At 42.6% G+C, this 24142-nt stretch overlaps 1 protein-coding gene across 2 annotated transcripts in view; it reads left to right on the forward strand.

Moving 5' to 3' along the window:
- The window catches only part of fbxw4 (F-box and WD repeat domain containing 4), a 109508-nt gene that overhangs the window by 4305 nt on the left and 81061 nt on the right, over positions 1 to 24142 (forward strand). The window contains exons 2-4 of one of the 2 annotated variants that reach the window (XM_052027048.1): positions 14562 to 14657; positions 16645 to 16830; positions 18905 to 19037. In XM_052027048.1, the coding sequence (XP_051883008.1) occupies positions 14562 to 14657; positions 16645 to 16830; positions 18905 to 19037 (415 nt within the window). The remainder of the gene's footprint in view (positions 1 to 14561; positions 14658 to 16644; positions 16831 to 18904; positions 19038 to 24142) is intronic. The other variant, XM_052027049.1, reaches the window with a different exon arrangement.

Raw genomic sequence — 24142 nt, forward strand, 5'->3', positions numbered from 1 at the left:
TGGATTAATGTTTCTGAAAGTCCCCCACAACTGAGGTTAAATTGACTAGTCTGTAGTTGTTAGGCTTCTCCTTGCTCCTTTTTGTTTTGAACAAAAACTATTTAAAGAGTATTGAAAACAGAACATTTAACAGAAACTACAGCCACATCTCCCAATAAAAGCAGGGGTAATTTCTCCAGAAAGTAAACAGGGGATTGTTACATACAAATTATATACATAAAATCAATCCCAGTCTTTTGTAGCACAGCAGTAATATATATATTACTGTTGCCTGTATGTCAAGAGCTGGATATGTAATGCTTGGAATTCAGGAGTGAGCTAATCTGAAACTACACATCATTGGTGGCAAGCCACAGGAACCGTGAGCACAATGCATAGGACATCAGTTATACCCCATGAGCTGTCATAACAATTTCTGTACCTACTGCATGTTAAAGATTAATCTGGTAAAGTTAATCCAGTAAGGCAGTAATGAAGCTGGGTTTAATGGTGCTGTATATTCCCTGTGGTTTGCTGGCAGTGCAGGGAAGTTGCTGAATGCCATGTTGCAGTGTTGCTGTAACTGGTAGGTGATGCCCCATTGCATTCAGAGAATAGGTAATTTGTTATTTCTGGAAGCAGTGATGAAAGCAGTGATTTTGTATGTATACCTGCCACCCTTTCGAGTGTCCATAACTTGGTTACAGCTTTGGTAGTAGTGATAGCAAGCTATTCTCTTATGAGGAAGGCATTGTATCTTGATATGTCTCAATAGTTAAGTTTGGAACTGATTGAAACTTGGACAAGGGTCACTGGATTTCTAGTTGGTGCTGATTTAGCTTCAGAGATACTCCTTTGGTTGCTATAGTTAGCCTCAGCATTCCAGAGGCAGGAATAAAATGGATGTCATTACTGACCACTGTCCTTTAGTTTATCAGCAGGATGGTCTCGTCTCTCTGGGTTTTTTCTGTTCACAGTTACGGCGATATTTGTGGTAACCCATTGGATTACTGGCGGTGAAAACAGCATGAGTGAGAAAATGCAAGACTCGTGGTGCTGGTGAAATTAAACAATTGCTTCACCTGGAATTCACAATTCAGTGACTCACTTGCACTTCTTCTGATCTAGTATATTTGGTGTTCACAATGTGGCTTCCTCTACACAGGAGAAACCAAACACAGATTGGATGATTGCTTTGTGGAACAGCTACGTTCAGTCTTCAGGGGACTGCCTACCACTTTAATTCCTCATCCCACCCCCACTCTGACCTATCGGTCTGTGACCTCCTGTACTGTCATCATAAGGCCCAACACAGACTTGAGGAGCATTTTCCGTCTGGGCATATTGCAGCCTCTGGACTCAGTATTCAATTCTACAACTTCAGGTAACTTGACTTCCCAGTCTGTATCAGTCATCCATCTATAATATTAACTCAGCTTTTTTTTTCTCTTCATTTTTTTCTTTCTCTTGAGAAGTGGGAACATGCCCAGCCTGACCTGCTGGGCTTGTCTACCTGCTCTGCATTTCGCAACTCCAACGTTCTTTTGTCTATGTTCTCACCCTCTAACTGCTCCCATTCACTCACTGACCAGATAACATGTTTACAGCTTATCCCCATGGTCACCCCAATTTTATCCTGTCAGAAGCACCCCCTACCTCACCCTCCCTGCCACTTTACAGGCTGCTTTTGTCTCCAGTTATGACAAAGGGTCTCTGACCTGAAATGTTGACTCTTTTTCTTTTTCCACAGATGAGGCCTGACCTGCTGAGTATTTCCAGCATTTTTTGTTTCTGTTTTGGATTTTCAGCATCTGCTGCTTTATCTTGATTTTCAAGATTTGGGCTTTCCTGTGAGTTTCCATGATCAAGTAGCCTACTGATAATCGGGGCTTGAGTAGAACATGATCCTTGGAATAGCATGGCTGCTAGTGCCTGAAGAAACTGCTTTACCATCTTTGAGAGAAGAATCATAAATGAGGAGAAGTTGAGAGATCTTGGCTCAGTGGTGTGTACACAAATGCTAGGCTGACCCTCCATTGCAGTACTCGGGGAGTGCTGCGCTGTCTGTGGTGCCCTCTTTCAGACGGGGCATCACACCGAGCCTTCTTGCAGAAGATGGTGAATCTTTTGGATTCTCAACCCTGCAGGGTTATGAAGGATAGATCATTAGAAATATTTAATGAGGAGTTCAATAGATTTTGAAAGATTGGGGAATTGAGGGCTATGGAGAATTGGCACAGAAGAGGAGTTGAAGTATGAGGCAGACCAACCATGACCATGTTGAATGGCAGTGCAGGCTTGGGGCGCTGGGTGGCTTACTCCTGCTCCTATTCTTGTGTTATTTTCTTACCCCTCTCAGGTGAACAGAAAAACTGAAGAAGAGCAGGTGAGTTCTCATTTGTGTCTGCACTCACCCAGCACTGTTATTACAGACTATCTAGTTGCTATCGATTTTCTGTGTGAGGGATCTTGCTATGTGCAAATTGACTTGCAGCATTTCCTACATTACAACAGAGACCTTTTCAAAAGTACTTCTTTGGTTGTAAAGCTCTGAAAGGGAACCGAAGGCGCTCTATGTATGCAAGTCTTTTTTTGTTCTTTGAGAGGGGACTAACAGCTATTTCAGAAAATTGCTTTGTCTCTCAAGCGACAAGCTCTGATTCCATCCCCTTCCCCAACCTGAATCAGCAGACCCTGAGAAAGCAAATTATTTTCTCGCCTGGCTTTGATGATCACAAGAGCAAAGACGTGGAATGGGTGACTTTAAGTCAGATGTCTAGGAATGCAATCACACTAAAAAGAAAGTGTCAAAAGATATACAGGGCTTGGGGCAGGTGAAGGGTGTAGAGAGAGAGAAAAGAGAAGTGCCTGAGGCTATGGCAAAAGGATGGGAAAATGGAACGCCAAGGCATTCTGTGTGCGAAGCGGCCACTGTAACGCGTGTTAACAGCTATGTGAGATGCTTATTTACTGCCTGAATCATTTTTAAGTGGCCTCAGGGAACAATGGCTTGAAACAAAAGCTGATGGGAATGTGGCTTGAAGGAGAAATGGAGGGGTGGTGGGGGTAGTGGAGGTGAGAAGCATTGAACTGTTTTATTGAGTCAAGAAGTGTATGCTGCAATATTGTCAAATTCCAGCAAATGTCATTAAGTGCAGGACCGCCCCCCACCCCCCCAAGTCAAAGACCTGTTCTTCCCTACATAATAAGAATGTTTAAATTAAGATCTGGAGCAGTGGTTGCTGTTGATTTTGTTTTTGTCTGGGTAGTTGATGGATTATTCATTTGGCACTCACCCCTTTCTTGGCCAAGCTGTTGCTTTCATGCTGGAACTGAGTCCTGTTGGATTCTCCCCCTGAAAGTAACCCTTGCCATGGGTTTAAAATGCAGCTGTGCTCCATGTCTTTGCTCCTGATGAAGGTGTATGGATGTTGAGTAAGGACAGGATTGGCTGAACAGTGAAGTTCCAGATTTCAAAGGGCCTGTGGCACTCGTTAGCTTGCAAGTTACAACGGTGACTTGCGGAATCGTATCCAGAATCAACCAGTGATCATGCTTTAAAGGTTAAAGAGATCGTGGACCAAGTTTGGGGCACGAGTGCAGAAGGCCATTCTGCCAATCAAGCCAGTTCTCCCCTTCAAAAATGATCAGTAGCGATCTCCTTCCTAACTCCATCTTTGTGCCTTGTTTCCATATTTCTTAATACTTGATGAGACAAATGGTCTGCTTCTGTAATTGTGATTAATTTCAGTTTTGCAGTTTTCAGTCGATTCTCAGCCTCATCAGTTTTATGGCAGAGTTCCAGATTTCCACTCCCTTTTGTGTGAAGAAGTGCTTCCTGATGTCACAACTCTAAAAGTGCTGACCCTAATTTTAAAGTTATGGCCCTTTATTCTGAACCCTCCCCTCCCTCTATCCTCTCCAAAAAAAATCAGAGGAAATAATTTCACTTTTTCTACTTTTAATCATTGTCAACATGTTAAGAAAGATTATAGCATAAAAGACAAGTATATGTAACAATCTGTAGTAATAAGAGCCCATCGAACCAAAACATTTAATTCTGTTTCTTTCTTCACGGTGTTGCCTGACCTCTTGAGTATTGCCAGCAATTTTTTTATTTCTTGTCTCCACCATCTGCAGTTTGTTTTATACAATGAAAAACATTTTGCATTTACAGATTTTAAAATAACCGCAGCACATTTTCACCTAGCTTTTTTTTCCCCCTGTTAAAGGCATTGTCACTTGTTTGGGAGGAGGAGATGGTGTGGTCATGTCCATGATTCTGGCCTCACCTCCTTGTACTTTGCCCACTTGTTTGTTCTTCATTTCTGAGTAGAGATGGTGAGTGGGTATTTAATTTTGCCAGTCCTCCTCTTGCCATGTGCTTATGTTTGTGTTTCAGAAGAGCTTATGGGACTGCCAGCAAGCACCTAGTCTAATATTTCCCCTCCTAGCTCAGTGACGCTAAGACCAATTGTGGCACCTCTGCCACCACTTTAGCCGGCTTCAATTAATGCAAAGAAGCTCAGGAAATGAAACACTTTTTTGGCCAAGAATAAACAGCACAAAGAACAGGTGTTGTACCTTTGTGGGAAGTTAGGCGAGGTAATTGAAAGCTTGGCTAAGATGTGTTTTGATTATGCTTTTAAAGGTAGCATAATGATTAAGTTCTTATAACAGTACAGCAGGATGCCATTCAGTCATCAGGTCCATGCCAGCTCCTTAATGAGCAAATCCATCAGTCCTATTCTCTCTTCCCTTGCCATTAAAGGTCAAACTCTGTGAGGTACTCATCACAACTACTTATTACCTTTTAGTGACATTGCCCGGTTCTACAGAACTTTTTGTCTTCTCAGTCCCACTCCCTCATTTCCATCCTTGCTGCTTCTTGCCATTCTTTCAAAAACCTTTTTTGCTTTGTCACTTGTCCTGATCCACACAAAGGTTGTGAGTTGTTTCTATCTCCTGTATCCTTGGTACCCACACATCTCTTGTCAATTCCTTTGACCTGATTTCCTACATTGCAACAATGACTTCACTTCAGAACTATTTCATTGGCTGTAAGATGCTTTGAAGCCTGCTGAGATCACAAAAAAGCTACTATAGAAATGCAACTCTTTTTGTCTGTTTAATGTTAGCGCTAACCCAATGTTCTGCTTGCCAGCTGTTGACATCATCCATCACAAACTGTAACTCGTCCAAGAAACTGTGGCACATTGTACACAAATCCTCACTTCTCTAACACCTTTAACTAACCTACACCGGCTTCCTGCCCCCTATCTCCTGCAAATCCCTGCTTAGCTTGTGCCTCCCAGTCACCACCCCTCCTCCTAGTTCTCTGCAACCTTCTCCCACATTACATCCATCCTGTGCTTTCTGGTTCTTGGACACTGGCCTTTGTAACTCATCCTCCCTCTGCTTTGATAACAGCTGTCTCAGCTCTGTACTCAAGAACTCCCTTAGTAACCCCTTCCATTATTCTCTATCTGTCTCTAGAATTCTTTTTGTCCTAAACCATTTATTGTTACCTGTCCTGTTGTCTTTCCTTTTCATGCCCTTTCCTTCTTGCACTCTCTTTCCTTCCCTTTGTCTTGCTTATCTCATCTTTGCCCTTCTTGCTCTTGATCTCACATGTGTACAGCTTGTTGGTAATTGTGACAGGTTGCAAGGTGGGATTTTAAGATGCAACAAAGTGACATTCTTGCTTTAACACAATGCAGTAAACATACCATGCACAGTGTGCAATAACATGTAAACATGCTGCAGCCTCCCATATTTGTGCCAATTTTATCTGGAACTCCTTCTATGAATCTTAATTCTATGACTCTATAAATTGGCTTTTTGACACTGCTACAGTACCAAAACAGCTCTGACCTAAGTCACTGATGCATCTTGTGTGACTGTGACAAAGAGAGTCTACCCTTCTCTGCAATATTTGACACTATGACCACATTGTTTTCCTCTGACTCTTCTCCATTGTTATCCAGCTGGGTGAAACTGCACCGGACTCTATCCATTCTAACCGTCTAATCATAGCCAGGGAATTTCAAGGAATTTGAAGATGTGTTGTAAGGAGAGATTGGATAGGCTGGGTTTAATCTCACGCAAATGTAAGAGGCTGGAAGGTGACCTTGTAAAACTATGAGGGGCATAGTTAGATCAAGGGTCAGAGCCTTTGACCCAGGACAGGGGATTGTACAACTAGGGTACATGCTTAAAATGAGAGGGGAAAAATTTAAAGGAGATCTGAGGGGTAAGTTTTTCGCACAGTGTGGTGGTTATGTGGAAAAAGCTGCCAGAGGAGGTGGTAGAGGCAGATACAATTACAATGTTTAAAAGGCATTTGGCCAGGTTACTTGGATAGGAAAGATGTGGAAGAATATGGTCCTAATGCAGGCAGATGGGATTAGCGTAGATAGATATGGACAAGGTAGGTCGAAAGGGTCTGTTTCTGTGCTGTATAGTTCTATGATAATAGGTTTCGTCCTGTTCTCCCACCGTTCCCAAGTGAGGAACTGTAATTGGCTTCCTCGTATTTCTTAACTGTAGGCTGCCCCTCAGCAATATCCAAACACTCTGTCACTTATCAGTCCAGATGAAGGGTCTCTACCTGAAACATCAACTGTCCATTTCCCTCTACAGGTGCTGCCCGACCCGCTGAGTTCCTCCAGCAATTTGTTTTTTGTTCCAGATTCCAGTATCTGCCATCTCTTGAGTCTCCAGTGTCAGTTATCTCATGGACGTTGATGGCACTCAGTTTTACCTCACCACCCCCTCTCTCGACCATTACTGTCTCTTAGTTGTCAGGCTGTTTGTTATGCAGCACTGGATGAGAAGAAATATCCTCGGCTAAATATTGGAAAAATTGACATCATCATTTTCAATCCCAAGCCCTGTCACAGACACCCTCCCACTTCCTGGCATTTGACCAAAAGCAAAACAGACTGTTTAAAACCATTTTTTAATTTCATATTTCAGTATGTAGATATTGTTGGAAAGGCCATAACACCACCTTGAACTGCAGCAGTTCTTCTGGTGAAAGTGCTTTCACAATGCTTGCTCAGGAAGTTCTAGAATTTAGTCCTAATGACAATGAGGGAGCAGAAAGGTATCTCCAAGTCAGGATGGCGAAACTCGAGGGGAACCTGCAGATGCTGGTCATCCTATGTGCCTGCTGTCTTTAGTGGAAGATGTTGTGGATTTGGGAGGTGCTCCCAGTGTTGTTGCAACTACACTCATCCAAACAAACAGAGTCTTCCATCATGGTCCTGATTTGTGGCTCTTAGGTGATGGAAAAACTTTATAGTATCAGGAGATGAGTCAGTTACTGGAATGTGTCTAGCCTCTGATCTGTTTTGTATCCATAATATTTATGGTCAAGTTGACTTTCTAATCAATGATGTCCTCCAACATGTTGATAGTGAGCAATTCAGCATTGATAATACTGATGGTAAATGAAAAACATGATAAAGCTGGAGGAACTCAGCAGGCCAGGCAGCATCTGTGGAGAAAAGCAGGCAGTCATTTTGGGTCAGGACCCTTCTTCAGGACTGAAGAATGGAAAAGGGGAAGCCCAATATGTAGGAGGGAAAAGCAGAGCTCTGAAAAGCTGAGTCCTGAAGAAGGGTCCTGACCCTAAACATTGACCGCCTACTTTTCTCCATGGATGCTGCCTGGCCTGCTGAGTTCCTCCAGCATCATCATGTTTTTCATCCAGATTCCAGGATCTGCAGTCCTTTGTTTCTCTAGAATTCTCCCTGATGTTGGCCAATATTAATCTCTCAGGCAACATTACCAAAAGTAGATTATCTGGTCAATGCTGTCTGTATTGTTATACATTGCTAATCTATCCATCTTCCACAAAACATGAATTACATAGGAAGGCTGGTGCATTAAGCAAAACCTATCAGTGATGCCCAGGACCATCATTCGCCTTAAGACCCATGGACTTAATCTTGAAGAAGGAGATACAACCAAGAAGTTGCAAGGATCTCATGATTAACCCAATGCAGAAAACTTTGACTTGTAATGTTCATATGCAAATCCAAAGCAACTTGCTTGAACCATGGGAGACGTGGATGCATGGTGCTCAGATGTAGAACAGTTGTTGTCCATATACTTAGAACAACTCGATGATAGTCTGCAAATATGAAGAATACACTCTGCTACTCTGGAGCCAAATGTCTGCCTCATCCACCTCTATGTATTACTCTACAGTTCTACATCAGCTTCAAAAAATCATTATTATGACCATGGTGTATGCAGATAACCTGCTGCCTTTCCTTTCTCACAAGAATGACTTCAAAAGTGCCGCATTAACTGAGTCCTTTAGGATGTTCTTACTATAGAAGTAGAAGTCCCTTTTAAGATCAAGCATCAGACTTCCAATAGTAATGAATATTTTAATTCATGTGATGGGATGAAGGAGCAGTCAGACAGTCCTCAGCAGACGTAACCACAAGCAATAGGCCAAACTTCTAACTGTCTGAAGTAAGTTGTTGAAGACTGATATTTTCTGTGGTAATTTCACAGAGGCTTTCTGAATTCTGTGACAATTTGTTGTGGGTCTAGTGGAGGGAGATGAAAAGAAGGATATAATTGGGTTTTAAAATGTAAAGGATTATCATGGACAAAGGCAGAAGTGCATGAGATGTGTGAAATGTGACAGCAAGCTAGATTGTCCTTCGAGGGTGTGGGGCTCTCGCTCTAGTCCAAACGCACTGTTGATTTACAGTCTGCTGTGTGTGTGTGTGCGTGTGTGTGTGTGTGCGTGTGTGTGTGTGTGTGATGAAGATCTATTGTTGGTGAACATATGTGTCTCACATTTGTTTCTACAGAACAGCAAATGGCAACTGCTTAAAATAAGCGAGCTGCTTGCTGACCTTTGCACTTTGACCCAAATAGGTGTTTTATATTGGGTTTGGATGTGTTGGGGGTTCTCGGGTTACCAAAGATGTAACCTTGTATATTTTTCTTTACAATCTTCCTCTTTTGTTCTAAAGCCAGTGAGGGCACGCTTCTGTTAAGACTGCAGGTATACTGTTTGTGTCTCCTCCCAAAGGGGCATGGCCTGTGACTGTTGGCAAGTTACTCAACCACAAAATGCTTCACAGAAGGTCCTAACTTTCACATCAATCTCTGGACAATTTCTACGATCACCACATGTTGTTATTTGGTAATGGGAGCCCGAACCAGTGATGCTTCCTCCGTGTCATCCGTAGCTCAGTGGGTAGCATTGTTGTCTGAATCAGAAGGTTTTGGGTTCAAATCTGACTCCAGGCATGAGCACAGAGTCATAGCTGATGTTCCCAAAGCAGTGCTGAGAGCATTGGATGAGGTGAAACACTAAAGTTAGCTGATGTCTGCTTTTGCAGATGGAGATGAAAGGTTTTGTGGCATTATTTCAAAATTAAGCAGCGGAGGTCTCCTTGGCATCTTAGCCAATACTTAATGCTCAACTAACATCACCAGAAAAGCTAATGGCACACTGCTGTTTATGGGATCTTGCTGTGCACAGTTTGGCTGCTTTGTTTCATACATTATCATCATGACTACACTTCATGGAAACTTCATTAGCTGTAAGGTACTTTGGGATTCTTGAAATCCTGAAAGGTTGTTTGGAAATTAATTTTTTTTAAATGAGTCTGCATGTGTCAATCTGAACTGTTGTTCTCTGGAGTGGGACAAACTCTCAGCCGTCTTGCTCAAAAGGCACTAGAGTGCTACTCTCACAGCTGTAGTTGACGGATCCTAGTTACTCTGTCTGGGCATAGAAACTATGCTACAACACAGAAGCAGGCCCTTCGCCCCAGCTTGTCCATGCCGACCAAGGTGCCCACTAAGCTAGTTTACCCGCATTTGGCCCACATCCTCTAAATCTTTCCTATCCATGTACTTATCCAAATATCACTTAAATGTCATTATTGTACTTGCCTCAACTACTGCCTCTGGCAGCTTGTCCCATAAATGTACCACCCGCTGTGTGAAGAATTTGTCCATCAGGTTCTTTTTAAATCATTCCCCTCTCACCTCTAGTTTTTTGTTCCCTCTCCCTGGTGCGTTCACCCTATCTATGCCCCTCATGATTTTGTACACCTATAACGTCACCCCTCAATCTCCTATGCTTGCTCAACCTCTCCCAATAGCTCAGGACCTCAAGTCCTGACAATATTCCCGTAAATCTTCTTTGCACTTTTTCTAGCTTAATGACCTCTTTCCTATAACAAGCTGACCAAAACTGTACATAATATTCCAAGTGTGGCCTCACCAACATCTTGTATATAAGATAATAAGATTTTTTTATTAGTCATATGTACATAGAAACACACAGTGAAATGTATCTTTCTACAACATAACGTTCCAATCTTATGCTCAATGCCTTGACTGATGAAGGCCATCATGCCAATCACCTTCTTCACCACCCTGTCTGCCTGTGATGCCAATTTCATCAAACTATATACCTATACTCCCAGGTCCCTCTGTTGCACAACACTGCCCAGGGTGCTAGCATTCGCTGTGTAAGTCCCACCCTGGTTTGACTTCCCACAGTGACTGTCCCCATCCTTCCGCTTCCCCCCCCCCCCCCACCAACACCCATCCACTTCCCACACCATCACTGATCCATCCTCACCACCACCAATCCATCCCCATCATAATATCTGGCCATCACTAAATAATTCTGAGGTTTTTTCCTTCACAGTCTGGACTCGGTCTTAAATAGTTGCTTTGAAGCAGCAGTTCTTGTGTTGCCTTTTATGGTTTTGAACCTGTGCTTCCCTGCCTTGTCCGTGGATCTGGGCATGCTGGGTGTGTTGCCCCTATGAACTCTGACACAATGCATTCCCAATCTCAGCCAAGCTGTTTTGAGGAGGAGATGGTGCGCGGAAGTCTGAGACCTCTTACCGAGGAAGCAGGAGTGATGACAGCAGGTGTTGCCCATGAATGCCCGCTGTTCCCATGCTCTCCATCAGATTTTTTTTTGCACTGCACATGTGAATCTTAACGTAGTCCATTGCGTAAGCACTCTGCTTAGATGGATTGACTCCAGACATTTACAAGGCTAAGCAGGATGGTCACAGCACTGCTGACAGGTCAGGTGACCCTGCTTCTCCACAGTGGTCGATCAGTTTACATCTACTAGTGTTACTGAATGTGTGACAAAAAAGGTTTGGGTTTTTGTAACGTCCCATCGCACATCTCAGTGCACTTAATATCAAGTCCAGTACTTTTGAAGTGCTGTCGCAGTTAAAGACTGACATAGAGGACTTTTTCCCCATAATGTGGTCTCTCCACAGACCCAAGGTGAGCGATGGTGTGACTGAGGGGGAAGTGTTGACTTAAATACTCCAACAAGTCTTTGCTCTACACCGACAACAAGGTGCATTTATACAGTGTCTTTATTGTGGTAAAATGTCCCAAGGTAATTCAAAAGAATAATCAGACTCTAATTGACATTTAACCAAAAGAAACATAAGAACAAAAGAAGTAGCGGCAGGAGTCAACCATATAAACTAGTTGAGCTTGCTCCGCTACTCGCTAAGACCGCGGCTCATTCAATCTTTGCCTCAACTCTCGTTTCCTACCTGGTTCCCACAATTCTTTATTTCTCTAAAGCCTAAAGCTCTCTCTAGCTTAGGATACGGTAATTACTCTGTATTCTCACTCTCTGGGATGGAGAATTCTAATAATTCATAAATGTTGGAAAGAAGAAATTCTATCCATTTTAGATGAGTGATCCTTAATCTCTGACATTGTCCAATTTGAGATTCCCCCATCAGGGAACTATCCTGTCAGCATCTACCCTGTCAAGCCTCCTCAGAACCTTGTATGTTTCAATAAAATCATCTTGCAGTCTCTTAAACTCCAAAGAGCATAGGCCCACCTGCTTAATCTTTCATCACAAGGCAAGGTGGATGAACAGGATGGTTTGAATGAGGACCCGGGCAGCAGAGCTTTTATGATTCTTACGGAAGGAGGCTGTCCAGGAGAGCATTGGAATAGACAAATCTAGAAGTAGCAGATGTGTGGATATGGGTTTCAGCAGGGGCAAGAACAGGAGGAATACAGAGGTGAAAGTAAATGGTCTATGGTGAAGAAGATTTAGGATGAGGAATTGAGATTCGAGTTAAACATGGCATCAAAGATATAAACAGCCTTGTTCAGCGGAGGCGAGGGAGGAGATTGCTGAGCCTTTGGCTAGGATCTTGAGTCCTCATTGTCCACGGGAATGGTACTGGAGGATTGGAGGGTGGCAAATGTTGTCCCCTTATTCAAAAAAGGTAGTAAGGATCCTCCAGGGAATTATAGACCTTACGTCTGTGGTGGGCAAGCTGTTGGAAAGGATTCTTAGAGATAGGATCTATGAGCATTTAGAGAATCATGGTCTGATCGGGGACAGCCAGCATGGCTTTGTGAAGGGCAGATCATGTCTCACAAGCCTGATAATGTTCTTTGAGGAGGTGACTAGGCAGATTGATGAGGGTAGTGCAGTAGATGTGGTCTACATGGATTTTAGTAAGGCATTTGACAAGGTTCCACATGGTAGGCTTCTTCAGAAGGTCAGAAGGCATGGGATCCAGAGAAGTTTGGCCATGTAGATTCAGAGTTGGCTTGCTTGTAGAAAGCAGAGGGTTGTGGCGGAGGGAGTGCTTTCAGATTGGAGGGCTGTGACTAGCGGTGTCCCACAAGGATCGGTCCTGGGACCTCTGCTTTTCGTGATTTTTATTAGTGACTTGGATGAGGGGGTAGAACGGTGTGTTGGCAAGTTTGCAGATGACACAAAGGTTGGTGGTGTTGTGGATGGTGTAGAGGATTGTCGAAGATTGCAGAGGGGCATTGATAGGATGCAGAGCTGGGCTGAGAAGTGGCAGATGGAGTTCAATCCGGAGAAGTGTAAGGTGGTACACTTTGGAAGGACAAATTCCAAGGCAGAGTACAAAGTTAATGACAGGATTCTTGGTAGTGTGGAGGAGCAGAGAGATCTGGGGGTCCATATCCAAAGATCCCTGAAAGCTTCCTCACAGGTGGATAGGGTGGTTAAGAAAGCTTATGGGGTGTTAGCTTTCATAAATGGAGGGATCGAGTTTAAGAACCGCGAGGTAATGATGCAGCTCTATAAAACTCTGGTTAGACCACACTTAGAGTACTGTGTCCAGTTCTGGTCACCTCATTGTAGGAAGGATGCGGAAGCATTGGAAAAGGTGCAGAGGAGATTTACCAGGATGCTGCCTGGTTTAGAGAGTATGCATTATGAGAGACTAAGGAAGCCAGGGATTTACTCTTTGGAGAGAAGGAGGATGAGAGGAGACATGATAGAGGTATACAAAATATTAAGAGGAATGGATAGAGTGGACAGCCAGCGCCTCTTTCCCAGGGCACCAATGCTCAACACAAGAGGGCATGGCTTTAAAGTAATGGGTGGGAAGTTCAAGGGAGATATCAGAGGAAGGTTTTTTATCCAGAGAAATGTTGGGGCATGGAATGCGCTGCCTGGGGCGGTGGTGGAGGCAGGTGCATTGGTCAAATTCAAGAGATTACTAGATAAGCATATGGAGGGATATGTGGGAGGAAGGGGCTAGATAGTCTTAGGTGAGGTTTAAAGGTTGGCACAACATTGTGGGCTGAAGGGCCTGTATTGTGCTGTACTGTTCTCTGTTCTATGTTCATCTTCTTGCAGTACACACACACACACACACACACACACACACTCGAGGTGGGTCAGGCAGCATCTGTGGAGGAAAATGGACAGTCAATGTTTCAATCTTGTTTGTTGCTCCAGATTCCAGCATCTTGCTTTTCTGGTTCATCTTTGTAGTGGGCAAGTTGGCTGATCTTTAGGGCATCAGATTTTTGCGCCCTCTCTGTAGCTCTAGGGCTTGTAATGTGTCAACTGGTGTCTCCAAAAGTGCAGTTTTCCCTCTGTTACATAGTTCAGTCAGTGCTGTACTCCTGTAATGCCCCTCTCTGCAGTGTTTTCCAATAGTTCTTCACTAAGTTACCAACGTAGAGTATATGTTCAAGTCCTGGTGTCAGGTTTGAAATGGCAACTTTCAGGTGAGAGGGCTGATACTTGCACATTAGGAACTTGGTATTCTCAAATAACGCCAAGTGCTTCTTGATCCCATATTACTGCTAGGTTAATTTTGCTCTATTTTAAGGAGTGACATGAGACAGAGAATTAATCCTGTCAGCCTGGAATGGGTTAGAGCTGAACTCTAGGCAGTGAATGAACAGCAATCAAACCAGTTAAGCCATGTTACATTCTATGTGAATTCCTCCTATGTGGAACCCTTTGGCCTTGGTCTGTTCCTTTTCTCTGCAGATTCCTGTCTGCTAGTTCTGAGAGGTCATTGGAAAATGCAGGGAGTTATGTCAGTCTGCCATACAAAATTGGCAGCCCTTTCTACACAATGCCTGATATTTTCTGTTCCGTTTAAGGTCGCTAGCAGAACAAAAATGGGCAGAGCATAAAACAAACTTGCTGTTGCCTGTTTCAGCAATACTGCTGAAACGGATTTCAGCCTCTGTGTCATTGACACCACTGTAGTAGGTGTTTAGTTCTTCTCTGTGCTGTACTGTTTCAGGTTTCCCCAAATAGCTCTGAAAGAGCGTGTGAAAGTCTCTCAGAACTGGAAGCATGGGAGGTGTCGCCAAGAGGTTACTCTAAGATGGAAGTGCAAGTAAGTGGCAATTTATTTTTTTTTCTTTTTATGGCCCCACTTTTTCCCAGTATGATGCAAGCTGGGCACTGGTTCATGGGCATTGGTTTCCACTTGTTGTGACACTCTATTCAACAGACGTCAGCAGAATAAAGGTCCCTGATCATTAACTTAATCAACAGTCCCAGGGCAGGTACAGCACAGATAAAGAGTAAAGTTGCCTCTACACAAGTCACATCAAAGACAGGTATGGAACAAATGAGGTACAGCCTAGGTTGAGAGAGAAATATTGAAGATGTTAGAAACAGCAAAAAAGATAACAATAGGCAATAAGAGTTTCCTTAAGTATATATAAAATGAAGAGAGAGGTCCAAGTGACCATTGGCAGCTAGAGAATGAGCAGAGGAGTTAAACAGATATTTTGCAACAGTCTTCAGTAGAAGATATATATGATTAATGCTGAAAGATGCTGGTGAGGCAAACTAATTGGAATAAAGACCGAGAAGTTCCCTGACCTGATGACTTGCATCCTAAGATCCTGAAAGAATTGGCTACTGAGAGAGTGGATACATAGCTGTAAACTTCTAAAAGCTCTTTGATTCTGGAGAAATGCCACAGGATTGGAAAACTGCTAATGTGATACCCCTATTCAAAAAGCGGGTAACTCTAGGCTGATTAGCCTAATATTTCTAGTTGGAAAATATTCAAATCAATTTATAAAGAAGTGACAGCAATACATTTGGAAAATTGTAAAGTAATCCCATCCTATCTGAATGTATCACGGCTTGGTACGGCAACTGCTCTGCCCAGGACCACAAGGAACTGCAGAGAATTGGGGACACAGCCCAGCGCATCACGGACACCAGCCTCCCCTCCTTGGACTCTTTGTCTTTACCTCTCGCTGTCTTCGTGAAGCCAGCATAATCAAAGACCCCACCCACCCAGGATATTCTCTCTTCTCTCCTCTTCCATCGGGTAGAAGACACAGGAGCCTGAGGGCACGTACCACCAGACTTAAGGACAGCTTCTACCCCACTGTGATAAGACTATTGAATGGTTCCCTTATACAATGAGAGGGACTATGACTTCACGATCTACCTTGTTGTCATCTTGCACCTTATTGCACTGCACTTTCTCTGTAGCTGTGACACTTTACTCTGTACTGTTATCGTTTTTACCTGTACTACCTCAATGCACTCTGTACTAACCCAATGTAACTGCACTGTGTAATGAATTGACCTATACGATCGGTATGCAAGACAAGTTTTTCACTGTACCTCGGTACAAGTGACAATAATAAACCAATACCAATACCAAATACTATAATTGAGCAGAGTCAACATGGCTTCATAAAGGGGAAATTGCCTCTGGCAAACTTATTAAGTTTTTTTAGGAAATCTCGACCAGAGTGAGTCTTTGAAACAACTGCTTGAACAGAGAGATGGGATAATGGGAGGTTGGGGAGTAGGGGAAGAACAACAAGTAGACATCCTACACTGATCTCATTTTTATTATTCCCTCATTACTATTAACTCTCCCCAGATTCTACAATCACCAACACACATGACCAATTAACCTACCGACCTGCTCATTTTTGGGATATGGGAGGAAACTGGAACACCCAGAAACTCATTCAATCTTGGGAAGAACAAGCAAAGTCCACTTAGACAGCACTGGAGGTTGAGATCAAATGCAGATCACTGGAGCAGTGGGGAAGTAGCTCTACTAGCTGTGCCACTGCACTGCCCTCATGGTCTTAAATGTACAACAATCTAGTTCATCCTTTGGCTCTTCACTGCTATTAATGCTCAGAACCATATTGAGTTCCTGATACTTAACCTAATATTTATGGTTGTATAATTGTGGAGCGCAGCCACTGTTTTTATGTAGCAAACCTGCTGGTGGAACAAGCTGTGTTTTTGCTTTAGTGGAACATGGGGATAGGTTCCCCATTTGTGCTGTCTTTGTGTCCTGAGTTGATCTGATCTACATTCTGATTTCTCTTCAGTTTGTTACCTTGGTTACAACTGGACAAACAGTGGCTCTACCTCTCCCAAGCATCTGATATCCGAGCCTATCCATTAAGTCGGAATGGTGTTGGTCTGCACCGGCACCCTATCACTGTGTACACTGGTCATCAGGATGATGTCTGCCGGTTTGTCGTCAATGAATCACGAGTCGTCAGTGGCGGAGGGTAAGAGCTCCAGGTTATTAGGCAGTACTTTGGGGTGGAGAATTATGTGTTTCCACTCTGGTTTTGTGGATTCTGATATGGCCTATGCATGATCTGCAGATTTTGCTACAGATGAGCCAGGAGGTACTTGAAGGGATAGGTAGGTGGGATGTTTGGATATGTTACACTTTTCCTACTCCTTACACTTGGCCAGGGATTTCCATGGATGTTGCATTTTTTTTCCAAGGAGGCTTTGAGAACATCCCTGAAGTATTTTCTCTGGCCTCCTTGAACTCTTTTGCCATTATTGAACTTGATTTGTCTTTTTTTGGGAGTCTGGCATGCAGATGATGTGGCCACCTATTGAAGCCATTTGAGCGATATCAGACCTTATCATTGGCCTGGGAGAGGGCAATGACATTATCCTGCCAATGCATGCTGGTACATTTCCAGTGCTTTGGGGTGCCTAATATAGGTAGCCTGTGTCTTGGAAGAATACAGGTGGGTAAGGATCACTACTGTCCAGTAGACCATAAGTTTAGTACTGGTTTTGAGATATTGATCTTTGAACATGAAAACTCTGTTGCTCATTTGGCCAAAGGCTATGCTCATGCCATAAAGGTGGTGAATTTTGCCTTTGCTGTGAGGTAGCTCCTGAGATGTGGAAAGTGATCTAGATTTCACTTGTTCTTGTGGACCTTTTATTGTCTGAGGATGGTATTGTGCAGTGGAGGTTATTTGAGGAGCCTTGTCGTACAGATGCTTCAGTGAACATGTCAACAGTTCTGTGCAGCTCATTGCTAAGTGTGCATAAGGGTTATCTGCATACTACAGCATGATCACTGATTCTGACAATGGAGGTAGAACAGTTTCCCATTTGTGCTGTAGATTAGTTCCATTCAAGTGGAGAGCTTTTGGAGGTGAAGTATAACTCTTTGGTGAAGAAGGTTGAGAAGAGGTTGGAATGATGATGCAGCTTTGGATGACCCCAGTCTGTGTTGAAGCTCAGTCTTTGGTGGATTATAGCTTGCATGTCATCATCTCATTGACTTTTTGAGAGCACCCAGAGTTGAGAAGAGTTATCCACAAATCCTCCCGGTTTACAGAGTGAAAGTTTTTGTGAGGACAAGAAAGGCCATGTATTGTGGTTGATGCTGCTTCCTGGATTTTTCTTAGAGATGGTAGGCCATGCCCATTAAATATCTTGATGATGGAATCTGCCCTGTATGTCTGGGACGAGATGTGGTGCAGCTCTTCAGCCACTGGGAGCAAGCAGTTGAGAAATACGCTGGGGAGGCTGTCAATTACTGTGATTAGATTTGTTTCCTTTCTTGAATGTAACTGTAGGTTATGGTGTCTAAGATGCTCTCAGTTATGTACTTATATTTCTGGATGATGGAATTGAGGCTATGAAATTTTGCCAAAGTTCCTCTCCAGAAGGCTTTAGGACCAGTGATTCATTCCAGTTCAGTCACTTGCACTCTTGTAACTCTTTCTTAGCTGTATGTGCATTATGCACACAAATTAAAATGATTGTAAATCTTCCTAATGCTATAAGGTTTATTTGCATCTCGGTGTTAGTTACTATATTTCCACAGTACAGGTCGGGTAGAAAGAAACATTTCATTTTATTTTGCTATTGGAAGATTTTTGTTCAAAAGCTAGCTACACATCTGCTGCCTTGGCCCCTCACCACTTCCCCACCCCCCACTCAGCCCCTCTCTGCTTCCTGCTCACTCCGCTCTTACTCCCAGATGTGCACAGCTCTTACTGGTGTTCAGCCTTTGTTTATGTCCCTCTCTGGCTCCTTGTCCCTGCTCACCCACTCGTCTCTCACTTGTGTCCTAATTTTCTTGTTATCTAAGCGCTACAGTGACAGCACATGGAGCAATGTGCATTAAAGTCAAATGTTTCTTTCTTTGCTGAGCATCATTGATTCAGGAGCCATTACATTTTTAACAGTTTATTTTTCTTGTTCAAAATACTGCAACAGCCGTATTAGGCACTAATATTGCTTTGCGTGTGTATTTATGTACTAAAACTAATGACAATTCTGATGTATGTTGCTAAGAGCATATGTTAAACTGCTTGGCAGGGATGGGAAGATCATTGTCTATGACACTTGCAACTCATTTTGTGTGGAGTACTCAGCACACAATCAAGAGGTCAACTGCATCGACAGCCGAGGACATGTCATCGTTAGTGGCTCAAGAGACAAGACAGCCCGGGTAGGTGTGGAGAAGCAGCCTGGTGTTAAGCTCAGTTTGGCAGTTAATCTAGTCCCTATCAGAAGTGGAATTTGTACTATCTGTGAGGGAAGGAGTATTTTTAACTCTCCAAGGAGAAGACGAAGTCTTGGAATGCCAGCAATGAATCTTTTTGTTTTCACCTTCAGCCCTGTGAACTGGCTAAGGCCAGCAAAGGATTTTACATTAGTATATAGAAAAGGGTAAATTGTAGGTTGGGCAGGGGAAGTGGGTCATATAATGTTTATATTATAGAAAAATGCACCACTTTGTAGGTCATTCAATGTTGGTTCTTTGAAAGAGTGATCCTAATATTTTTACTCCCCTACTCTTTCTATGTAGTGCACAGATTTTCCTTCTAATATATGTATAATTCTTTTTTTTTTGAAAAGTACTCTTAAACCTGCTTCCAGCTCCCTTTCATGCAATGTGTCCTAGATCACAACAGACTTTAAAAAAAAAATTCCACACATCTCTCCCTTGTCCTATTTGCCAATTATCATAAATCTATGCTTTCTGGTTACTTATTGCCCTGCTGTACACACAGTTAATAATCTCTCCTAAAGTGCAGGAAAAACACTCCTCATAATTTTGAGTAGGTCTATCAAACTCCCCCTTAATCTTCTGTCCTCCAATTCCAGTTTCTTCATTAACTATTTTTTTTATTTTTACAACTTAAATTGGACATGGATTTTGTAAATACCATCTCATAGAGCAGAAAGGTCAGTCTCTAGTTAGTGCTGAGTTACTGGAGGGTTCATTGGACTTGATGTTCCTGGACTAAAGAGGAGTGGAATAAAAGATGAGGTCTGGATAATTGCTTCTCAATGTTGTTAACCCATACTTCTTTGAAAAATGTGTGCCACACCATTCTCCATCCTGTCATTTGACTAATTGTGATTAACAATTTTAACTGATTACAGGTCAGTTTTACACAGTAGATCCCTCTCCACTAACAACAGGATACAAATCACCACAAAGTCATTTCATAGAGGAGTTGTGATTTCACCAGATAAGAGAGTTTTTGATCGCCTTCATCAAAATTTGGATATGAAGTTGAATTATGGAGGTGAAGGGCAGTATCAGATTATTGTGCCACACTCCTGCTTACTGAATGTATCTATTGCCTGTATATTGTTAAACTGAATTATAGCAATTAGTCATTCATTCTGCTGATCTCTTGTCCTGCATAGTAATGCAGAAACTAGCATTCTCTGTCCAAAAGGATTAAGTGAGGCAGTGACTCATAAGGTGCAGAGAAAATATAAATCAACTTGTACATCCAGTAGAGAAGTCAAAAATACTGGAAACACTTGGGTTAGGGTGCATCTGTGGAGAAAGAAGAATAAGGTTAACGTTTCAGGCTGATGACGTGTCAGCAGAAGTGAATGGTCACAGACTTCAAGCGTTAACTCTGTTTCTCTCTCCACAGACGCTGCCTGACCCGCTGAGTGTTTCTAGTATTTTTTTCAGTTTTTCTTTACAGTTGACTAACTTCTGACACAAGGTATCTGCTTCCCCAATGTAGGAGTGTTGAAGCTAATCACAGCTCCAGCAGAGATCAACAAACTAATTAGTCTGTATATAGAACCCGGGACCTTCCCTTGCCTGAAGTAAAATAAGAATCACATAATGAAGTCTGAACTATCTGGGGAATAAATAAACCTTAAATAAAACTTGTAATTTTTGTTTTGGGATGAGCAAGTGCTCCATCAGTTCTTGAAAGGTTCTGTTGCTGCTGTAACCCAGAAATGTAATACTGACATAAAGCAGACTGCAGTCTGACCTCGAAGCTGCCAGAATGTGTAGATACAGAGTGATTTGAGTCTCAGTCTTTTGGATAATAAAGCAGTACAGTGACAGCACGGGCATTACTGGGCTTTGAGATTAAAATTTAACACTTTAAGGACTGGGCCAGAATGAAATTACCTTCACTTTTATCCCAGGAATGTAGCTACATTACTCTTTCTTAAAGTTGTGTGTATTCTCTTTCTAGTGGAAAAAAAGTGTATTACAAACCTAATAATTAAACCTGAGAATCAGCCACTGATTCATTGCCTCCCTTCTATGTATTTTTTTCACAGCATGGAAATAACCATTGGCCAGTTGAGTCCATACCAGCTCAATGGAAGAGAAATCCAAATAGTCCCATTCCCTGCCCTCTTCCCACAACCTTACAAATTCTTTCTTTTCAGGTACTTACCCACATTCCCTTTGAACACTACAATTGAATCTGCCTCCACAGTTACCCCTGGCAGTGCATTCCATACCCAAACCAGTAACTGTGTATTATTATTTTTCCTCCTGTCATTTTTAGTTCTTTTGGCAATCACCTAATTCCTGACCTCTCCTCCAATGGAAACAGTTTCTCACTATTTACTCTGTCTTTATCGTTCATGATTTTGAATACCTGTATCAGATTTCTTCACAACCTCCTCTGTTCCAAGGACAACACCAGCTCTAGTCTATCCACACAACTAAAGTACCTCATTCCTGGAATCATCTTAATATTTTTTTTCCTGCAGTCTCACCAAAGCCTTTAAACCTCTTCTGAATTGTAGCATCCAAAAATAGACACAAAGCTCCAGTTCTGGCTGAACCAGTGTTTTATAACAGGTCATCATGGCTTCCTTGCTCTTGTACTCTTTTTTTTTTACTCATATTTGAGACATGGAGTGGTACAATATGGAAAAGGGCTGTTAGGCTCGCCACATCCATGCTGATAAGTGGGCACCCATCCACCAGCACTTGGCCCATCGTCTTCTATGCTTGGGCAATTCAAGTGCTCATCTAGACATATTTTAAATCTTGCTAACAATTCTCTTTTCACCATTCTCTCCAGCATTGTTGTAATGAAATGATCTGTATGGATGGCATGCATACAAAGATTTTTCACTGTACCTCAGTACATGTGACAATAATAAACCAATTTACCAATTTAGTAATTTACCAATTTACCATTGCATCCCAGGTTGTCACCACTCTCTGGGTGAAAAAGATCCCTCCCTTGGGTCCTCTCTAAATCTCTTGCCCCATACCCTAAATTTATGTCCTCTAGTTTTATTTAACTCTGATAGGGTAGACTGCAGGAATCTTTCTCCCTATCTATACCCTCATTATTTTGTATACCTCAATCACATTCTCCTCTTAAACTCCTCTGCTTCAGAGAAAACAGACCCGGTCTCTCCTTATTACTTAAATAATCTACCGCAGGCAACATCCTGGTGAATCTCCTCTGCATCCTTTTCAGTGCTATCACTTTTTTCCTGTTGCGTGGTGATCAGAACTGCATGCAGTACTACAGCTGAACTCTGACCATGGTTTTATAAAGTTGGAGCATAACCTCCCTGCTCTGTGTTCAATGCTCTTGACTAATGAAGGCCAGTGTCCCATATGCCACCTTAATCACATTATCGACCTGCATTGTGGCATCAAGAATCTTTGGATTTGCACAGCAAGGTCCCTCTATTCCTCAATAATTCGTAGGACCTTAGCATTCATGGTATATGTCCTAGCCTCATTAGTACTCTAAAAATGCACCACCTCACATTTATCAGGATTAAACTTCATCTGTCATTTCTCAGCCCATTTCTCCACCACATCAATATCACCCTGTAGCCTAAGACTACCATCAACACTGTTAACAACTCCACCAATCTTAGTATCATCTGCAAACTTACTGATCGTGCCACCTAGATCCACACCTAAATCATTCACGTATATTAGAAAAACAGCAAGGGTCCCAGCACCGATCTCTGTGGAACACCATTAGTCACAGGCGTCCAATCATAAAAACAACACTGTACTCCTATTGCCAAGCCAGTTTTGTAGCCAACTTGCCCTGATCTTTTTGACCAGTCTCTCATGTGAGACCTTGTCAAAGGCCTTAGTGAAATCCATGTAAACCACATCTACTGCATTGCCCTCATCAATACACTTTGTTACCTCCTCAAAAAATTCAACTGGATTGGTCAATTAAGTTCTGCCCTTGGGAAAGCCAAGCTGGCTATCTCTGATCGTCCCTGCCTTTCCAACTAGTCATTAGTCTTCTCCCTCAGAATGTTTTCCAATAACTTCCTTACTACTAATGTTAGGCTTACAGGTCTCTAATTACTAGGCTTTTGCCTGCTGCCCTTCTTAAAAAGTTGTTAGATCACATTTGGAGGATTGTGTGCAGTTCTGGTCACCAAACTATAGGAAAGATGTGCTTAAGTTAGAGAGGGAGCAGAAAAGATTCACAAGGATGTTGCCTGGACTGGAGGGCTTGAGTTATAAGGGGCGATTGGATAGGTTGTAACTGTTCTTTGGAGTGAAGGAGGCTGAGTGGTGACCTTGCAGAGATCTATAAAATCGTGGGGGCATAGATATGGTTGATAGCCGGTCTTTGTTTCTGGGGTAGGGGGGAGCCTAAAGCTAGAGGGCATAGGTTTAAGGTGAGTGGGGAAAAATTTAAAGTGGATTTGAGGAGCAATGTTTTTCTCACAGAGGTTGCTGTGTGTATGGAATGAGCTGCCAGAGGAAGTAATAGAAGCAGGTATAATTGCATTTAAAAGACAGGTACATGAAAAATAAAAGATTGAGAGGGATACAGGCCAAATGCAGGCAAATGGGACCAGTTTAGATAGACATCATGGTTGGCATGGAAGAGGTGGGTTGAAGGGCCTGTTTTGGTGGTGTATAACTCTATGACTACTTGCAGTCCTCCGGTCATCTGGTACCTCACTTGTGGCCAGCAAAGGTATAAAATCTCAGCCAGAGTCACAGCAGTCTCTTCTGTTGTGTTCCATAGTAGCCTGAGATAAATCTCATCTGACCCTGGGAGTTTATCCACCTTTAGGCCCGTTAAAATATTGAGTAACTCCTCTTTATTTGCAGTCGAATTTCTCCTTCCCCTTTGAGTTCTCCAACTACAAAGTCTGTTTCCTTTGTGAATACCAATAAAAAGTACTAATTTAGGGCCTCACCTATACATTCTGCCATCTCACACAGGTCCCCCCTGTTGTCCCTAATAGCCCCTACTCCTTCCCTGGTTATTCTTTTGTCAATATATATAAAATACCTTTGAATTTACCTTAATCCTGTCTACC

The sequence above is a fragment of the Pristis pectinata genome, chromosome 12, assembly GCF_009764475.1.
Source record: "Pristis pectinata isolate sPriPec2 chromosome 12, sPriPec2.1.pri, whole genome shotgun sequence".
In the NCBI taxonomy this organism is placed as follows: domain Eukaryota; kingdom Metazoa; phylum Chordata; class Chondrichthyes; order Rhinopristiformes; family Pristidae; genus Pristis; species Pristis pectinata.